This window comes from Schistosoma mansoni, assembly GCF_000237925.1.
Source record: "Schistosoma mansoni, WGS project CABG00000000 data, chromosome 3 unplaced supercontig 0077, strain Puerto Rico, whole genome shotgun sequence".
Lineage (NCBI taxonomy): Eukaryota > Metazoa > Platyhelminthes > Trematoda > Strigeidida > Schistosomatidae > Schistosoma > Schistosoma mansoni.
In genome coordinates, this window is record NW_017386007.1 from 234,009 (window position 1) to 253,373 (window position 19,365).

At 34.7% G+C, this 19,365-nt stretch overlaps 1 protein-coding gene across 1 annotated transcript in view; it reads left to right on the plus strand.

Annotated features, from left to right (window-relative positions):
• The window catches only part of Smp_159990 (voltage-dependent calcium channel), a gene marked incomplete at both ends in the record, with an annotated part of 134,204 nt that overhangs the window by 18,489 nt on the left and 96,350 nt on the right, over window positions 1–19,365 (plus strand). Inside the window, 6 exons of the mRNA XM_018791368.1 lie at window positions 2,440–2,608; window positions 6,426–6,586; window positions 9,353–9,578; window positions 13,617–13,824; window positions 14,423–14,540; window positions 16,633–16,927. Coding sequence (XP_018645428.1) covers window positions 2,440–2,608; window positions 6,426–6,586; window positions 9,353–9,578; window positions 13,617–13,824; window positions 14,423–14,540; window positions 16,633–16,927 — 1,177 coding nt within the window. The remainder of the gene's footprint in view (window positions 1–2,439; window positions 2,609–6,425; window positions 6,587–9,352; window positions 9,579–13,616; window positions 13,825–14,422; window positions 14,541–16,632; window positions 16,928–19,365) is intronic.

A 19,365-nucleotide genomic window follows, 5' to 3' on the forward strand; every position in this document is an offset into this window, starting at 1 on the left:
GAATATCCGACGCTTTAGCTGGGTTGGTGGACACGGAAAGTTCACCAAGAGGAGTTGGAAAACCCTGATTCCAAACCAACAGCGCACATGGGCTCCAGTATCCTGAAGGGAACAAATGGAGTATAAACCAATTATTGGTCACTGGCTACCATGGGACTGCATCTCCTTACGATGCTCCACTACCTTGTGTATCAGACCTTTAGGTCAAAGGCTCCGGGTGTGGTTCCCTAAGAAAACCGCCTGCTTCAGTTTGGGCATCTGGGCAGTATCACAGCCCTCACACAAATCAAATAAGATTTGTGCAGCGCATATATATCTGGTGTTTCTTTGTACCAATATTTATGTGTTCAAATAAATAAATAAATAAAGATGTTGATGAAATATATATTCTACTTTACTTTGTATTTACCTTTTGCCTTAAATCGCATCACCGAATAATAGAATAAGTCAGGAACAAGAGTGATTTGAGATACGTTTATTTCAGACCTTGATTGATGCAGACCAGAGAAAGTAAACACGAATACACTCTGTTCTACAACACCAAGTTCCGTTATACACTACTTATAAACATTCTTGTGAGTAGCGTCCACTATATATGTTTAGCTTTTGAGAAATAGTGTTACTTGTCTTCTGTCCATGTTGTGATTGAAAAAGATCAGTACAAAAACGAAAAAGGGTGTCTCTTTGAAGAAAACTCGATAGTGAGTGTGTAGAAAATCTAGGATCACATTCGAAAGACGATTGAATCAAAATCGCAAGTATATTCTATAATTTCAGCACTACGCTCAGTAGACTGATATTTTAGTCAGTTTTCTACTGTTCTGAGTTGTTTGTTTGCGGTTGTTCCTTATTTCTAAATTTAGACATTTTATTTTCATTTTACTGTACTCATCTTATTACTTATCGTAATTATCTTATGAAGAGGTATTCCAACTGTGTTTTCCATCACAGATTATGTGACTGAGTGATAGTAAAGCTTGCTAATTATGATAATTGCATCGACCATGTCAACATATATAGGATTAAAATTACTATCAGTTCTAGTTAATGTATCTTTATAAGAAATCACGTGTATTCACTTTTCTCATTACTTCTATAAGGTATTAATGTCTTTATTAGAAGGGGGTTTTGTGGAGATTTTAGTAATTTTATATAGTTGAAATCATGAGTCAGTTGAAGCTAGACCACCAGGGAAGTTAGACATTAACACCGTTGGATTCCGGCCCAGTGGTCTAGAGGTCAAGCGCTTGCGTGAGAGACTGATAGGTCCTGTGTTCAAATCTCACGAGGCGAGATCATGGATGCGCACTGCTGAGGAGTCCAACAATAGGACGGAACGGTTGTCCAGTGCTTCCAGGTTTTCTATGCTGGTCTAGCTTCAATTGACTCACGATTTCAACTATATTAATGTCTTTATTTACCGTTTAACATCTTGATTTATATCGGTTTACATTTCCATGTTAGCAACCGATCCGACCATTACAAACATAGGATGGAATAAAATATTGTGTGTTTATCAAGAAATTTTGCTATTCCATGACCTGTGGTAAAAGAGATCGTTGTTTAGTTGCATATATTTACAAATTCTTTTTTAAACCTTTATTAACCCCTTGGATTTTCCCATATGAAATGAATGGAAGACTAGTTCACATAATATATCTACCACTTCGTCCCTATTTCCATTGACTTGTCAAGTGTTGGGATCGAGTTTGGAAAAAAATTTGTTTCCTGAACTCTTTATCTTGATTCGTATAAGTTGCTTTAAATAAAGCCTGGTTACTATTGATGAATATCGTAAACACTCTTTAGCCATTCATCTGAACTACTTAATGGTTAAATTATAAGCTAACAATTCTGAAAAAAACTACGGTATCTTAACCGTTTCATTATTTTGAGTATCAATAAACATATAGACTGGATCTATCTCTAAAAAGTAACTTCTTTTCTTCAGAAGGTTATTCTTTCACAAACTAGTGCCTTGACTATGACTGGAAAACACTTTATTTTTCTAATGATTTGCTCCAATCATGGTCTTATTATGAAAGTACCAAAGTTGTTGGAAAGGTCTGGATTTACGTAATGAATTCTTGCAAGTGCATTCTCATTTAGCAAAACCCTCGAAGAACTAAATAGTATACACCTGCCTGGATCATTTTAAACAATCTAGCCAATTTCACTGATTGAATTGAATGAATAACAACCGGTCGATTCCCTGAGTTATTTATTGTATACTAACAATACTTTGTGTTTTTGAGCTTAATCCTTAAAGGAATTTAATTTGATTGCATTTAAATAGTCTTCTTGTCAAAGTCAATCTATAATTTAATGAATTTTAAGTATTTCTATACTGATGCTGTAATAGGGAAATTACTCTTGAATGACAACGTATTACGTCATTATTGATTTATGTTCTTTGATTTTCAAATTTTATTTTTACAGAATTTCATTGGTGTGCTGCATGTCGGACCACCTCATCTTCAGCTACTGATGACTTCGAAGAGGAAGAAGAAGATCCATCTGAACATGGGCTGGATGATGGCGGTGGTGGACATCGTAGTCAGTCATCATCACAACAACATCAGTATTTTTTCTGTATTCCATTAAAAGGGTGGGTTATTTGATTTCAATATCTTAATTTCTATCATTTATTTCTGATGAACTCCCTCTTTACGTTTAGAGTTATGAATTGTAAGTGCATATTTTGAGCAAAATACAACCAATTAAATAAGGAAACAGATTGATTTATGTTGGAAGTAAAATTAATAATACAACTGTGTTTGGTATCCATTAATATCAACCGGTTGTTATGCTACTATTTAAGTATCAGTAAATTATTTATCAACTCACATACACATAAAACGAATCTATGAATGCACTGTTTTTCACAATAGAGTCTATATTTTTATGTAAAAATAGACACAGTCTTCTGTATTTGACTATAGGCGTATTTGATTTAATACTATACCAAGTATCAGGAGTGGGTTTTGTGGAGATTTTAGTAATTTTATATAGTCGAGATCATGAGTCAATTGGAGCTAGACTACCATGGCAAACCTGGAAGCACTGGACGGCCGTCTAGTTCTATTGTGGGACTACTCAGCAGTGCGCATCTACGATCCCGCCTCACGAGATTCCAACCCAGGACCTACCACAAAACCCCCTTCTGATAATGATCATATGCTCACTAGTGACTGGCTCCATCAGGTAATTCCTCGAGTTCTAGTGAGAAGTCGTGACCGGTGGAGCTAATCCATGTGAAGCAGACACAGGTATTTACCTCAGTACAATGGAAGTTGGTCACGCGATTTCGTGAACTGGTTGAGGTTAGATATTAACACCGTCGGATTCCGGCCCGGCGGTTTATCGGTTATGTGCTCTGGCTCGAGACTGGTAGGTCCTGGGTTCGAATCTCGCGAGGCTGGATCGTGGATGCGCACTGCTGAGGAGTCCCACAATAGGACGAAACGGCCGTCCAGTGCTTTCAGCTTTCCCATGGTGGTCTAGCTTCAATTGAATCATGATCTCAACTATATAAAACTATACCAAGTATTCGATTCTGTAAATATGATGAAATGATGAAGAAGATTTGTATCTCAAGTGGATACATTGTTTTCTCCTAGCTGTCTGGTTTGATTAGTAATGTTAGATTATCGTTGTGGATATTATCACCAGCGCATACTTCATGTAAGAGTCACTTGTGTGGTTTATCCACATGTGTTATATCAGACAGTGTTGATGATCTTGTGTTTTTATTTATTTTACCTAAACACATAAATATTGGTACAAATTTGATTTGTGTGAGGGATGTGATACTGCCCAGATGCCCAAACTGAAGCAGGCGGTTTTCTTAGGGAACCACACCCGGAGCCTTTGACCTAAAGGTCTGATACACAAGGTAGTGGAGCATCGTAAGGAGATGCAGTCCCATGGTAGCCAGTGACCAATAATTGGTTTATACTCCATTTGTTCCCTTCAGGATACTGGAGCCCATGTGCGCTGTTGGTTTGGAATCAGGGTTTTCCAACTCCTCTTGGTGAACTTTCCGTGTCCACCAACCCAGCTAAAGCGTCGGATATTCGCTTTTCGTCCTCTCAATTTGGTAAACAACAGTAATGCCACGAGAAGGGAGTGAGTTTGACTTCCCTGTCAGAAGCTATATAGGCTTGGCTATGTGAGAGCATTTGGAGAGGGAGAGTGGACTCTCTCCACTCTCGGCAGTACCAGGGCATTCGAGGGCTAGTTTGTAGTTTATATTTTATTTTGTAATCATACAAAGTACTAAAAAACATAAGATTCAAACTTGAAATACTTTATAAAATGACTTTCTAGAAACCTCTCCAGTAATCAAAAATCTACTTCACAACACTCAATGTTAAAGAACAAAAAACCGGAAATATTTTTCCTTGAAGGTTTTACATTATGTTTTGGAAATCAAAAAAAAAAAGCTATTCATATAATTATAGGTATCTTAATTATTCTAGAAGCATTGAAAACAAAGCAGATGATATAATTTATAAGTAATATCATGTTTATCCAATCACAGGAAAGAATGAAAATAAGTAGCCTTTTTATGGATTTTTATTTTTGAGAACTTTCAATGAGTTCTGATTGGTTGAAGGATTGTTAATATTTCCCCCCCCCTCCTTAGCTTTTGAAGAATTTATACAGAACTTTCAAATATGATATACATTTTATTTTGTTCTATTTTAATCTAACTTTCATGTAAATATACCTTCTATTAAAAAGGGGTACATTATAATTACATCTCTTATGTTAAACTAAATGTAATTACATAATAACAAAATGTCATATCATTATGATTGAATGTAAATTGTACAGAAAACAAATTTAACCTACTAATAAAACTGACCTGAAAACTCAAAACAAAAAAATTTCGTTTGAACTGTTAATATAATAGAATTGGTCAGTCAGTTAGTCAATCAGTCACAACGTAGAACTTCGTACGTATGTACATCAGTTCGAGGTGCCATACCACATTCACACAGAGATGCAGTTGTCGATTCAAATCTTATAGTGGGTAGAAGTAGTAAGAGTATAAGCAGTAATCAGAAAGATTAGAGTTTGAAGATGTTATTCAAAGTGTATAATCCAATGAAACAAATTCGGAAAGAGAAAAAGGAAAGGGACATGAAGAATTCAGAAGATTAGAATTTGTCAGAGAACACAAAGAGTGGATGCACCTTCTCCATTGCAAACGATTTTGAGCCATGTCATTCAAGGTCTCTAACCATCGATTGCTATCATCTGACGGATCCCAACCAGATAGTCTACACTTACCAACATGGCTCAATCCACTTATCAGTGACTTGATGGATTTGTGCCACGTTTTGGTCTGGCCATCCCTAGCTTTGTTCCAATCTACTCCTGCGCCATAATACATAGAATTGCAAAACACACGCAACAAATTGTTGTATTTAATATGCTTTAGTTAATAGTATATGTACTCTATGAAACTGATTGAAATATTTTTATTCATAGTTAGTCAGGAAAACATTGTTATGAGAAGGAACAAATTAGAGAAGACTTCAAAATGAGAAACAGAAACCATCCATTAACTCATATTTACCAGTTTTGGGGATTTGTGGAGATTGTAGTATTCTTAAAAATTGAATTCACAAGTCGATTTAAGCTAGACTACTACTGAAAACCCAGAAGCACTGGATAGCCATTTCGTCCTAGTATGAGATTCCTCAGCTGTGCGCACTCACGATCCCGCACGCCCAACTGGAACCCATGGCCTGTCTTTCTTATGAACCCTTAACCTTTAGGTTGTGCAAGATCACGGGTCGAATGAAGTTAGACATTAACACCGTTGGGTGTTGGCTCAGCATTCTAGAGGTTAGGAGTTTACGCGTGAGAGCAAAGGTCCTGGTTTCGAGTCTCACGTGTGGGATCGCGGATGCGCACTTCTGAGGAGCTACGTACTAGGACGAAACGGACGTCCAGTGCTTCCAGGTTTTCAATGATGGTCTAACTTAGATTGATTCATGAATCTAACTGTTAGCATATTTACATTGTTCTTGTTGATTTTGACTCTCTATAATAATTGATCTGCTCTTTCTGTGGAAAGTGATACAATTTTTTGTGTTCAGGATTCCAATCCTCTTGTTCATACGGTTGTTTTCTTTTAAATTTAACATCTATCAGTGACACAAATTTCTTAAGTTTGTATATAAATAAATAGTTTGGAAGAACTATCTAAAAGGTTTTTCGCTTTAAAGTTCCTTATTATTTATCTATCAATTATGAAGGGACGCGTTGGGTCTCAGTCGTTGTCTAACTAAGATAAATGCGCGATGTAAATTGTGAGAATATTTATTTACTTTATGTCAGGGAAAACCAAATATAACTGTGTTATATGCTACCGAACCTATACTTATAGAGAATATCAATTTTTCTTTTAGAAGGCGATCGCGGCGGTGGAACCGTCGTTGTCGACGTTCTTGTCGTCGGCTTGTTAAATCTCAGACATTTTACTGGATAGTTATAGTTCTTGTTTTTTTAAATACTGGTGTTCTCACTTCAGAACATTATGGACAACCGCTGTGGCTTGACGATTTTCAAGGTACGTTTTTGACATATATACACTATTGCAATTTGATTATTACTATTTCATTGTAATAATATTATATGTCTTACTTTAAATCAAGAGTTTCTGTTTACGGTTGATTTATGTAAAGCACGACCGATTAGATAGAATCGATGACTGATATTACTTAAAGAGTGCTCAAGGGTAATGAAGATATAGTCAAAGAGTGATTTTGAATTTCTTTCAAAAGTCATGAAGTCTACTTTCATAAAATTGGACGCTAGAGACAATGCAAAACGACATAGCTGTCCCACTTTATTAATACATAACATCGTGAGACCCATTGACCTACTAACCATTTCCTTGTTATTCATAGTCTACATCATTATTGAAATGAGGAACATTGCTATATCCAAGAGATTATGTCAAATAAGCTCTAATTAAGTTGGTCTATCCCTTTTGAATTTTATGTAGTCACACAAGAAGCACCAATAAACCCCTATTGCAACTGAGACGTTTTATGGAGCGGTCTTAAATGTCAGTAATTACGAAGACAATTTATTTCTAATAGTGACAGGGATAGATCTATGGAAAACAATATTAATCATACCGAACTCTCAAAACATTAATAGAAATCAGGTTGACACAAACAAATGAATGTTCATATCGTTAATTTTGGCCAAGTTTTATATCCTAAAATCATGGTTAATACGAAGTTTAATCTAATGGTTTGGTCATTCCGGTAACTACTTGAATAGGCACGTGTATTGTTTTATTGATGTGAAGATCTATGTGTTAAAATTATCTCATTTAAGAATGTCTCCAATTGTTTGAAAAGTATACAAACATTAGAACTGTTTGCTTAAGTAAATGAATTTCAAAATTGTAAAGGCAAACCACTCCAATGAAGCTCTTATGCATTAAAACACTTAAATGATTTCCAGAAACAAAATACAAACAGATGAACAAATAGAAAAAGTCTGAAAATATTGGAAATCTATTGTGAACCTAATTACTGGAAAGTATGTATGTTCATTCTTGAGACAGATTGCTTACTGGAGTCAGTTAAACAAAATAGTTCCTACACTAAGACTTTTACTTGGACCTAGGAAATACCTAAGGAGCACAAAATTCTGTATTACTTAACATGTTCATAACAAATATGTCATAAGTGGTGTTACGAGTAAATAGTGAGATTAAACACATGATTGAACGCATGTCTACACCTCAACTTTATCTATCCTTCCATTGGTTGTAAACAGAGACAATCAATAATTAATACACAATTGACTAACCCTAAAAAAAATACACATATATATTTCAACCTTTTACTCACTCACTCGCTCCCCAGTGTCCTTAGTCTCTTACATGCTTGTGGATTTTATAATTAATGATTAACAATACACTATTCCATCAATTGATATTCTGGTTTTTGAATATTCCCAAGTAAATTCATATTACTACTATGAGAACTGGCCCACTGAAATACTAAATTAACGAGATATTATGTATTCAAGTCAAATGAAAAAGAATTAACTAATTCTGAGACTATGTTATTAATGTAAATTCATATAGTATTGTTTTGTTTGAAACTGCCAATAAGAGACTAACTATTTATCTTTGCTTCCAATGTTTGTGAATTAAGGCTATATCGAGGCAATGCGCACAGTATGCACATATGCCAATAAGAGACGGATCAATTTGTTATATATTGTGACCGAGTGGATGCCCAGTTAATGTATGAACATGATAAGACCGCCAATCAGAGAGCAGTGGATTATCGATTGGAATAGTGACACAGGAAAACCGTACGAGCAGTCTAGAGTGCTTATCGATCCTGCTTCTGCCTAGCCCAGTCAGTTAAGTCCAGAACATCAATAACAGCCTCTGTGGTATGAATCATTGTATTTCAAACATACTGAGTTTATATACCAAATAGATTGATCGCATCGTACCAATAAAATAGAAAATAATATTTGTACAAGATTCAGCCAAGTGTTACTGTGAATAGGAGGAACAGTAATCAATAGACTCGGTATAACTCAGGAATGGTAAATCGTACAATAATAGTCCAAGGGTCAAAATAAAGCTCACAATGAAATGAACATGAATATGAGTAGTTTAATTATTTAGCAAATATACGATAAAAATTATATGCATAATATTTGTCCATGAATGGATCCTAAAGTTACCATTCACTATTGTTATCGGGATATAACACAATTTCAGTTCTAAACATCAATGGGATGATACAAACAAACAATACTAAGTGAATTTAAACTTCCTCCATTGCACAAACAAGTGGCTATCAGGACTCAGTAGCTGAGTGGATAACACGATGGCGTTTGAAGCGAATGGTACTGGGTTCGAGTCTCAGACTGAACATCAACTCTGAGACGTAGGTATATCCATCTGACGAGTCCCAAATAAGACGAAGTGTCGCGTTTCCTGGATTCCATTGTTAGCTAATATCCAAATTTGCTTAGTATATTATTAATGTTTAATAATATAAATGTTATTTGGATACATTATGGAAAATTTCATTCTATACCAAACCAATTTCATAATAGGGTAGTTTTGTAACATAAAAAAAACACTTCATGGAATCGATCAATAAAATTAGTTAGTATTTAAAAAATTTTTTCCCATTTATATGACAACAGAGTTTTAGTTATGGTTGTGTCTTTTTTTCCACATGACAACGTATTTATTTTTTTTCTATATTGTCATCGGTACTTATTATTTTTTCATTTCTCTCTTTTCCCTCCCCTACCCCCTCTCATTTTTTTATTTTTATTATAGATATGGCCAATATTGTATTTGTTGTCCTGTTTTCTATTGAAATGTTAATTAAAATGTACAGTTTAGGAATACGATGTTATTTTGATTTTATGTTTAATCGATTCGATTTTTTTGTTGTTATATGTAGTATTATTGAAGTTGTTCTAATACAAACTAAAGTTATGCCACCATTAGGTGTATCTGTATTACGTTGTGCACGTTTATTACGTGTATTTAAAGTAACCAGGTAAGATTATTTTGTTAACTTTATGATAACTTTATATTTTTCGTAAATATTACTACTGAATGATTAATGAGTAGTGACTAGTATGATGTGATCATGAACCGATCACTATTAGACTAAAATTAAAAACCTGAAAGAATTCATTCTAGTGTAGTGAACAAGAACATAAGTAGGAACAATTGAATGTATTCGGATACGAAATTACATTATGTCTTAGTAAAATCTGAGAACTATATAGTAAATACTTCATTTGTAAAACATTAGTCAATCGTCTCAGACTTTATTGTTCTTTCATTTCCATACAAATCATTTTCTGTTCTTGTTCTCTTTTTCTTCGATCTTCTTAACTTTCTACTTCCAGGCATTTCACTTCCGATTGATGCCAGGTACCTATCCATATAAGTAGCACACATCAAACTAGTAAGGGACTAGTTAGCAGTGCGCATCCACGAAGAAATTTCAGTCATTTGTTTTCGATTCCGATATTAAACACATTTTTTCCCATTGATAAGTTCAAATAGCGACAACAAGTATGGATGAATTGTAAAGTGATAAGTTGGATGAACATTTTTATGCTACTAACCATGAAATTTCTAGATGAAAGCCATCTTGAAACTCTATCTTAGATAATGAATATTCGTGAAAAAGTTACATAATAACAGTAGAATTCTATGTAATCACAGAGTAAGAGGAGTAAAGTTCGAGAAAACTCAAAAACAGGAAAAGAACTTTTTGTTGCGAATGTGAAATAAGATATAGCGTCAGTGAATTATGGAAGAATATAAAATTCCAATTGAATACGTTAGTTTGGTCGCAATTTTTTCATCATAATGGCCTTGACGTAACGTAGTAATTTCGAAATTGTCTAGGTACAGTTTATTTTGAAGGGTTTTAAAATCTCAGCATTGTATCCACTACCTAGCATATGATGAGCAATAGTATAGTGCTACTGCTTGATAACTAATTATTATTATCGTTTTTAGGTTGTAAGCAACTGATAAGAATCTATGAAATAAATTCACTTCTTTGCACTTCGCTTGTTGTTGCTGTTATGTTCATATTTTGACATCAGTTGATTGACAACCTTACATGAGGTTGAAATCTTGGGTTTTAATATCAGGCTTTTAACTAGTACATTTATAATCTTAATACATTCGAGAAAACTTGTTTTATAAAATACATTACTGTCTATCCAAAGAAAAGTTGTTTTCTAATTTACTATCCAACCTCCTGTGTTGTTTCCTGCAGTTCTTTTCAATTATTAATGTACATTCTAAATTCTTGCTTAACTGTCTATAGAGAGAAAAAACAAAGACTTAGAAAAATGCTTTATTTGCAAAATGTGGTTGACAATATACAAAATTTATGAGTAATTATAGGTTGCTGTACTGATCTGAACAGAACATATATTGCGATCGTCTTAGTTACATGAATAATACTTACTTACTTACGCCTGTTACCCCTCATGGAAGAGCATAGGCCTCCCACCAGCACTCTCCATCCAACTCTGTCCTAGGCAATCCTTTCCAGTTCTTTCCAGTTAAAATTCATCCTTTTTCATATCCGCTTCAATCTCCCAGCGTAATGTGTTCTTTGACCTTCCTCTTTCCCTCTTCCCTTCCGGATTCCAAGTTAGCGATTGCCTCGTGCTGCAGTTTGGTGATTTCCTTAATGTATGTCCGACCCACTCCCAACGTCTATTCCAAATTTTCTCCTCACCTGGAAGTTGATTTATCCTCTCCCATAAAACGCTGTTGCTGATAGTATCCAGCCAGTGAATGTTAAGTATTTCGCGTAAACAACTGTTTATAAATACCTGTACCTTATTGTATATGAGTAATGGTCCGGCAAAATTAAACTTCTTAATCACGATGTTGGCTTATGCGAGCACTTGTCGTGTCTAGTCTTGAAACAAAATATTATTTTTTTGGTTTGATCCGGTCTATCATAGAGACAACTAAACTATTGTTTATTCCTATGTGGTGATTTATGTTTATATACACGTATTCAAAGCAAGAATTTTTTTTAATTTTTGCAATGATCACATTGAATTTAAAAACTAAGCAGGAATCTGATATGCTTGAGCTAAGTCGATTTTCTTGGTAACGAACGAAGGCCAATGATATAATGACACGATAGGCTAATCTAATCCGTTGTCCCAGGCCCAGCTAACTAGAGGAAGAAGTCCAAGGCGAAGTAGGGGGAAATATATTTCGTAAGCAGCCGAGTACAAGCAAGTCGTAAGGGGAAAAAATTCAAACGTATATATATAGCGATAATTTGTCCTTGTGCAGCATTACAAAATAACACACTCAAAGATACAACGGACCAATAGCATTTAAGATATTTTACAAGTGGGAAATACTACTTGAAGGTAAAAATAGCACCTTTGACGCAAAAACAAGGAAATTCAAATTTTCAAAGTAAAATTACAAAATTAAGCTATTTACCAAGTAAGTTCTGGGGATTCGACATCCCCAACAGAATCAGTAAACGGTGAATACTTTTCTTAATTCATGCAGCTTTTTATGTCTCAGATAAATGAAAACATGACTCCAAACTAAACATGTAGTATTGACCATTTTAATGAGATTTATGTATGTTTCTTATACGAAATTATGAGATATAATTCCTGAAAAATAGTAGATTATCTAGTTGGTTTTACAACTCATCCAGGCGAGACTATAATTTATGGACGAGCCAATCAGAAGAGCTTATGGGATTTCAAGGTCGCAGCGCCAATTTCAGTACCTGATACTCATGTACAATCGGTTCACAGTGGATTTTAGAGAAAACGTGACAATTAAGAGACTACAATAAATGGGACTACTAAGAAGCTCATTTATTTGCAATTACGGTAATCAATTGACTTGTAGACCTTGGGCAGATTACCCTGATTATGTTGTCTTTCGATGTAATATATGTTAGAGGAAGAAGTCTGCTAGAATAGGAACTTTTTCTCTCGGTCCAGATTAAGACTAAGGCAAATTATAATAATTGCAGTGAACTGTATAATTAAAGCACCAGTATGATTGGCTGCAATATTCGCAGATGTTACTGAAGCTTTGGCTGTTCAGAGGTATGAGCGTTGTAGGGATATGTGCGTAATAAAAATGACAAACTTACACAACCGGAGTACACAGAAACAATATTGAAGCTGTTGGGCCATAGGGATGAGTTTCTCTCCCTTATGTATAACGATTTTAGAACATTTTGAACCTCTTTTTAACCTTGCCAAGTTTTTGGACCATGTAAATGAAGTGTATCCACTTTAATTCTTTGGTTTAGTATAATATATTTTTACTCTATGCTGACTGTTTCCTGGTTGGCTAATATTTCCCAAAGTTACTTAAGATTCGTTCAAAGGTCTTCTATAAATTATAGTATCGCCCTCATCCAATTTATAAAGTAATTACTTGTTTTGTAAGTCATGATGATATAAACTTGACGCCTACTGTTTTGGGGAAAGTCACAAATTTCAGAGATTTAATTTAACTGACTGTAATGTTACTTCGTCTTGTTGAAGTTATAATCTAGTTAGACTAACCGTCTGGAATTATGAAGCTTTCGCTATTCGAAATACATTTATGTATACCCCAGTTGTTTTAATGAGATGCATGAAAAACCTTTGAAATTTAGTTGAAACTATCAATTTATATTACATTGATATATGAATGAATTCTGGTAAAGTTCTATTTAATTATCGGATTGGTTGGAGTTAGACATAAACACCATCGGATGTTGGCCTGGTGGTCTATCAGTTATGAGCTCTGGTGCGAGACTGGTAGGTCCTAGGTTCGAATCTTGCGAGGTGAGGTCGTGAATGCGCTCTGCTGAGGGGTCCCACAATAAGACGAAGTGGCCGTCTACTTCTTCCGACTAACGCTTTCCACTTAATTATTGCAGGTAGTCAATGTAATTCTGTGATTGTGACTTACACATCAATTTATACAATACCTATATATTTCAACATTATTCAACATTTGTCTGTTTATCTTCTTCTTTTTTTTCTTCCTTTCTTTCTTTCTTTTATATCTTTAGATATTGGAGTAGCTTACGTAATTTAGTTGGTTCATTATTAGCTAGTTTAAAATCAATTGTTAGTTTATTAGTTCTATTATTTTTATTCATTGTAATATTTGCATTACTTGGTATGCAATTATTTGGTGGAAGATTTAATTTTCCTAGAGAAGAAAAGCCAAGATCAAATTTTGATAGTTTTTATCAATCATTAATAACAGTTTTTCAAGTGAGTAATTTTTCATGTTTCTATGATTATCGATCAATAATATTTGTTTTCATAGTTGAAATCATGAGTTAATTAAAGTTAGATCACTATGGAAAACCTGAAAGCCCTGAACAGTTATTTCGTCTTATTGTGGTTGTTCAATTTCGTGGATTAGTTGAATTTAGACATTAACACCGTTGAATGCCGGCCGGTTCAGTGGTCGAGTGGTTAAACGCTCGCACGCAAGACTGATCGGTCTTGGGTTTGAATCTCACTAGGTGGAATCGTGGATGAGCACTGCTGAGGAGTCCCACAATAGAACGAAACGACCGTCCAGTACTTTTCAGGTTTTCCATGGTGGTCTACCATCAATTGACTCATGATTTCAACTATATAAAATTACTTAAATCTCCACAAAACCCCCTTATGATTACCTCCTAATTATGAAGTATTGAATCCAATTGAACATAATGCGATTCGTTCTGAAGTGACGTTACTGTTTATTTTTTCTTCTCAGATCCCCTGAAATTTTCTTATCATACTTATTATTCACTAAAGTCAATTGATCTCTTAGTGATTCCTTAGATTCTACTTTTTTTTTCTCCTTTTTAAATATTAGATTTTGACTAGTGAAGATTGGAATGAAGCTATGTATAATGGAATTCGTTCATATTCGAATAGTCGTGTTGGTATTATGGTCTGTTTGTACTATGTTATACTTTTTATTTGTGGAAATTGTATCCTTTATTTAATTGTTAATAAAAAATTTTGTATTGATAACTTTGAGATGATTGTAATGATTCATTAATAGTTCAGAAGCGGTTTTGCAGAGATTTAAGTAATTTAAGATGGATGAGTCAATTGAAGCTAGACAACCATGGAATACCCGGAAGCACTGGACGATCGTTTCGCTCTATTGTGGAACTCCTCAGGAGTACCCATCCACGATCTCACACCCAGAACTCAAAACCAGGATCTATTGGTCTCGTGCTCTCATTAAAAGCTTCTGTATAACTTTGATAGTGTAATAAGAAGATGAAGATTATCAGAACTATGTGATGATATATTAGCGCAATACATTTCGAATCAATCTGATCACACATTGTAGACTTGTTAATAACATTTATAGATAAAAATAAAGGGTTGACTAGACTAGATATGGAGAGTAAGAGGAGACAAGACGTATTACGCAGTATAGGTCATTATGAAAGAATGAACATGGTCCAGGATTCATCAAAACCCTAAAAGAAGTGGGGAAAAAATGAAAGGAATAAAAAAAGCGTCACATCCCACTGTGTTTACCAATTTAAATATGTGTGTGGTCACACATATACAGGGAGGAGTATTCTTGATTTCAAAATTAGAGTGTGCAGACACGTAGCTAAGTGGTTGCAGAAACAAATAAAATCAAGTGAACCAATAAGAGTAGAGGATAAACATAGGGTTGAAACAGGTCATTAGATTGATCTTAACTTGACTTTTGTGGTGCTGTACAAAAGTATAAAAAGGAGTATACTAAAGGTTTATTGAAGTCTTAGCCATACGAAAATTCAAACCCCCTTTGTGTATTCAAAAAACAGTTTGTTCTCTCCTTAAACCTACCTTGGTAATATTAACTTATTATCCAGAGTGATTAAGTGTCAAATTGTTTTCACACTATTTTTATCATTATTATCCTTGTCTCTTCTTACCCCCCATAACTAGTCTAGTCGATCCTTTATTTTTATCTATAAATGTTCTTAACGAGTACTTGTGTGATCAGATTTTTTCAAATGTATTGCGCTCATATATTACATAGTTCTGATAATCTTCGTCTTCTTATTACTACACTATCGAAATTTATCAAAGGGAAAATGGTGACATTTATGTCATAAGTATTAAACTTAATAATATAGGTTCACTTGGTATTGTTTGTTTGAATCTTCCCATCGATTTTGTTAGGACTGCAACTGGTCGATCTCTAATTGGCATATGTGCATACTGTGCGTATTGCCTCGATATGCCTTAATTCACAAGCATGGTTAGCAGAGATGGATAGTGGCTAGCAGTGGAATCCAGTTTGACGCGCGTTTCGTCCTATCTGGGACTCGTCAGCTGGATGTACCTGCATCTCAGAGTTGATGTTCACTCTGGGACTCGAACCCAGTACCCTGGCTTCAAATGCCATCGGGTTATCCACTCGGCCACTGAGTCCTGATAGCCACTTGCTTGTGCGATGGGGTGAAGTTTAAATTCACTTGGTATTGTTTGTTTGAATCTTCCCATCGATTTTTTGCTAATATAGGGTTCATAATTTTAATACAGTTTTCATTTTCTGCATGGAGAGCAGTTCTTAGTGTGCAAACATGTACTCAACTACACTCTCTGTTCATTGTCAATTTTAAGTCGAATTTCAATTCTTCTTTTATATACACAAATGAGTTGTACTTCACGGATCGGTGAAGTTAAACATTAACACCGTTAGATGCCGGCCGGTTGAGTGGTCTATCAGTTAAGGGCTCTCGCTCGAGACTGATAGGTCCTGGTTTCGAATCTCGTGAGGCGAGGTCGTGGATGAGCACTGCCACTGAGGAGTCTCATAATAGGACGAAACTGCTGTCCAGTGCTTCCAGGTTTTCCTTGGTGTAGTTTCAATCGACTTATGATTTCAACTATGAAAAATATTGCAGTACAATTATTTCTTCATTTTTCAGCATTATTACCATAGACCATTTGCTAATATAATGTCTTTATTTATTATAATTACCATCACAAAGAAGGTATGGTTATAGAGTTGGTATATATAAATATCAGCATAATTTCCTTAACTCGGAAATAATATATAAATAGATATACTTCTCAATGTCTTTTTGGCTATTGCTGTTGATAATTTGGCTGATACTGGTCAAATAGAAGAGAAAAAAGAAGAGACAGATAATGGTGATAAATCAAATAATAATGAAAATGAAGTTACCAGAAGTGAAGATATAATTGAAGGAGAAAGAGATAAAGATAATAGAATTTATCAATCAATAGATGATCGTAAAACATCTACTACTACAACTACAATTATCAATACAGAAAGTAAATTAACTGAAGTACATCATGAATTTAATGATGTTACACAATTATTAGATCAGTTAAAGTAAGACATTTTTTGATTAAACCAAAAAATGCCCAAGTTATATGATGAATTTTTCTTAATAAGTGTATTCATGACTTGATCGATAGCATTCGATCAGCACTAAGAAGGACTTGACACGCATGACATTGATCACCACCCAGTGATCAATCAATTGTGATTACATCTCAGTCCTACAGGAGGTTGATCGCTGCCCGAATAACTCAGTGGTAACGTCTCTGACTGTGAAGCTGAGTGACACGGGATCGAATCCGTCAAGGAGCACAAGTTCCCTCAAGATTACAGGTACACCTTACTGACGAATGTCAAGTGTCAGGAAACCTATGTTCAGGGTTTCCTGTTGACCACCTCCAATCACCATCTTACCTCAATATATATAGTGCAAGCAGTGTCGAGCCACCTAGACTAATGGCCACATTGCAACTTGATCGATAGCATTCGATCAGCACTAAGAAGGACTTGACACACATGACATTGATCACCACCCAGTGATCAATCAATTGTGAGTATTCATGACTCATTAGCTCAAGGATTTATGTTTCATAGTACCTCATTATGAGGTCTTAAATCAACAACTTTTTTAGTATGTTAAACCTGGTATTACTTAAAACCATTGAAAGTAGGTTTAGAAACAAGTGTGGATCGTTTGGTACGATAAAAATGAATGTTTGGACATGTGGTTCACAACTCCATTCTAAAGAAAAGAACGTTGCTTAAAGAAAACTATAACCAGAAAAAGACACCTAAACAATTTAGACTCTATTCTGATGCTTGAAGTATCTTTATAAAGAAGAGTTGTGATGCCTCATGATGAAAGACGAGATTTTTTGAAAATTACAAGTTTGATGCTACTTTAGTCAAACAGAGCAACAATTAAAATTAGGTTAATGACTATTCTTTAAGATTTCAATTTTTAATTTTTTGAGATACAAATATTGATAAGTTGATAAGTGGGTTTTTATATTATCACCAACGAAATCTGATTAAAATCAGTCCATTGATTTATAGGGTGTATTAATAGTCTATAATTTTCTGTAATAGTTCTTAAACCATTATATTCTATTTGGGAATGATAATGTTTTTTATAAAAATACATTATAGTACCCTTAAAAAAGATCAAACCAAATTTTTTATTGAATTACATTACATGTTGATTCATTACAAAGTAAACCTAATTAACTTTCTTATATTGTTAGAATATTTCTCATTTTTGTAAATCCGAAATTTATATATAATTTGACGATGGATTACATAATCACATATTCTGTTATGTTGGTAATATAGCTAAGGGTGGCCAGACCAAAACGTGTTACGTATGCCCAACCACTGACTGGCCCGACGTGCGATGTTTTATAGTGTAGGAGTAGGTTAGAAGAAAGCTAGGAGCGGCCAAACAAAGACTTGTCACAAATACATCAAGTTACTGACAAGTGGACTTAGCCATATTGGTAGGTGTATACTACCTGGTTGGGATTCGCGAGATGATAACAATCGGTGGTTAGAGATCTTGAATGATATGACTCAAAATCGTTTGCAATGGAGAAGGTGCATTCACACTTCGTGTTCTCTGCCAAATTTTGATCTTCTGAATTCTTCATGTCCTTTCCTTTTTCTCTTTCCAAATTTGTTTCATTGGATTATACACTTTGAATAACATCTTCAAACCTTAATCTTTCGGATTACTGTTTATACTCTTATTACTTCTACCCACTATGGGATTTGAATGGACAACTACATCTCCGTGTTAATGTGGTATGGCAACGTGAACTGACATATGTACGTACGAAGTTTGACGTTATGACTGACTCAGAAAATTATAGAGCTCTAAAGAAATACTCTAAAATAAATCTTATACTATGTCGAAATACTCAATGATGACTAGATTACTTTTTGTATATTTCAACTTCTGTTATGTTGCTAATATACCTAGGGGTAATCAGACCAAAATGTGACACAAATCTCTGAAATCACTGACAGGTAGACTGAGCTATGTTAATAGGTAAAGACTACCTGGTTGGGATCAGCGGGATGATAGCAACCAATGGTTAGAACTCTAGAGAAATACTATACAAAAATCGTATACTATATAGAAGTACACAATCATGATTAGATCACCTGAAGTTTGTGCTAATGATATCGTTCAGAATAACAATAAAAGCTCCACAATCAAATCATCCAGCTCAAAGAACAAACCTACATCAAGATTAGATTACTTTTTGTAGCATAAAATTTAATATCAGAAGGGGTTTTGTGGAGATTTTAATAAGTTATAGAGTTGAGATCATGAGTCAATTGAAGCTAGACCACCTGGAAGCACTGGACGGCCGTTTCGTCCTATTATGGGACTCGGTTAAGGGCTTCGGCTTGAAACTGGTAGGTCCTGGGTTCGAATCCCGCGAGAGTGGGTTCATGGATGCGCACTGCTGAGGAGTCCTATAATA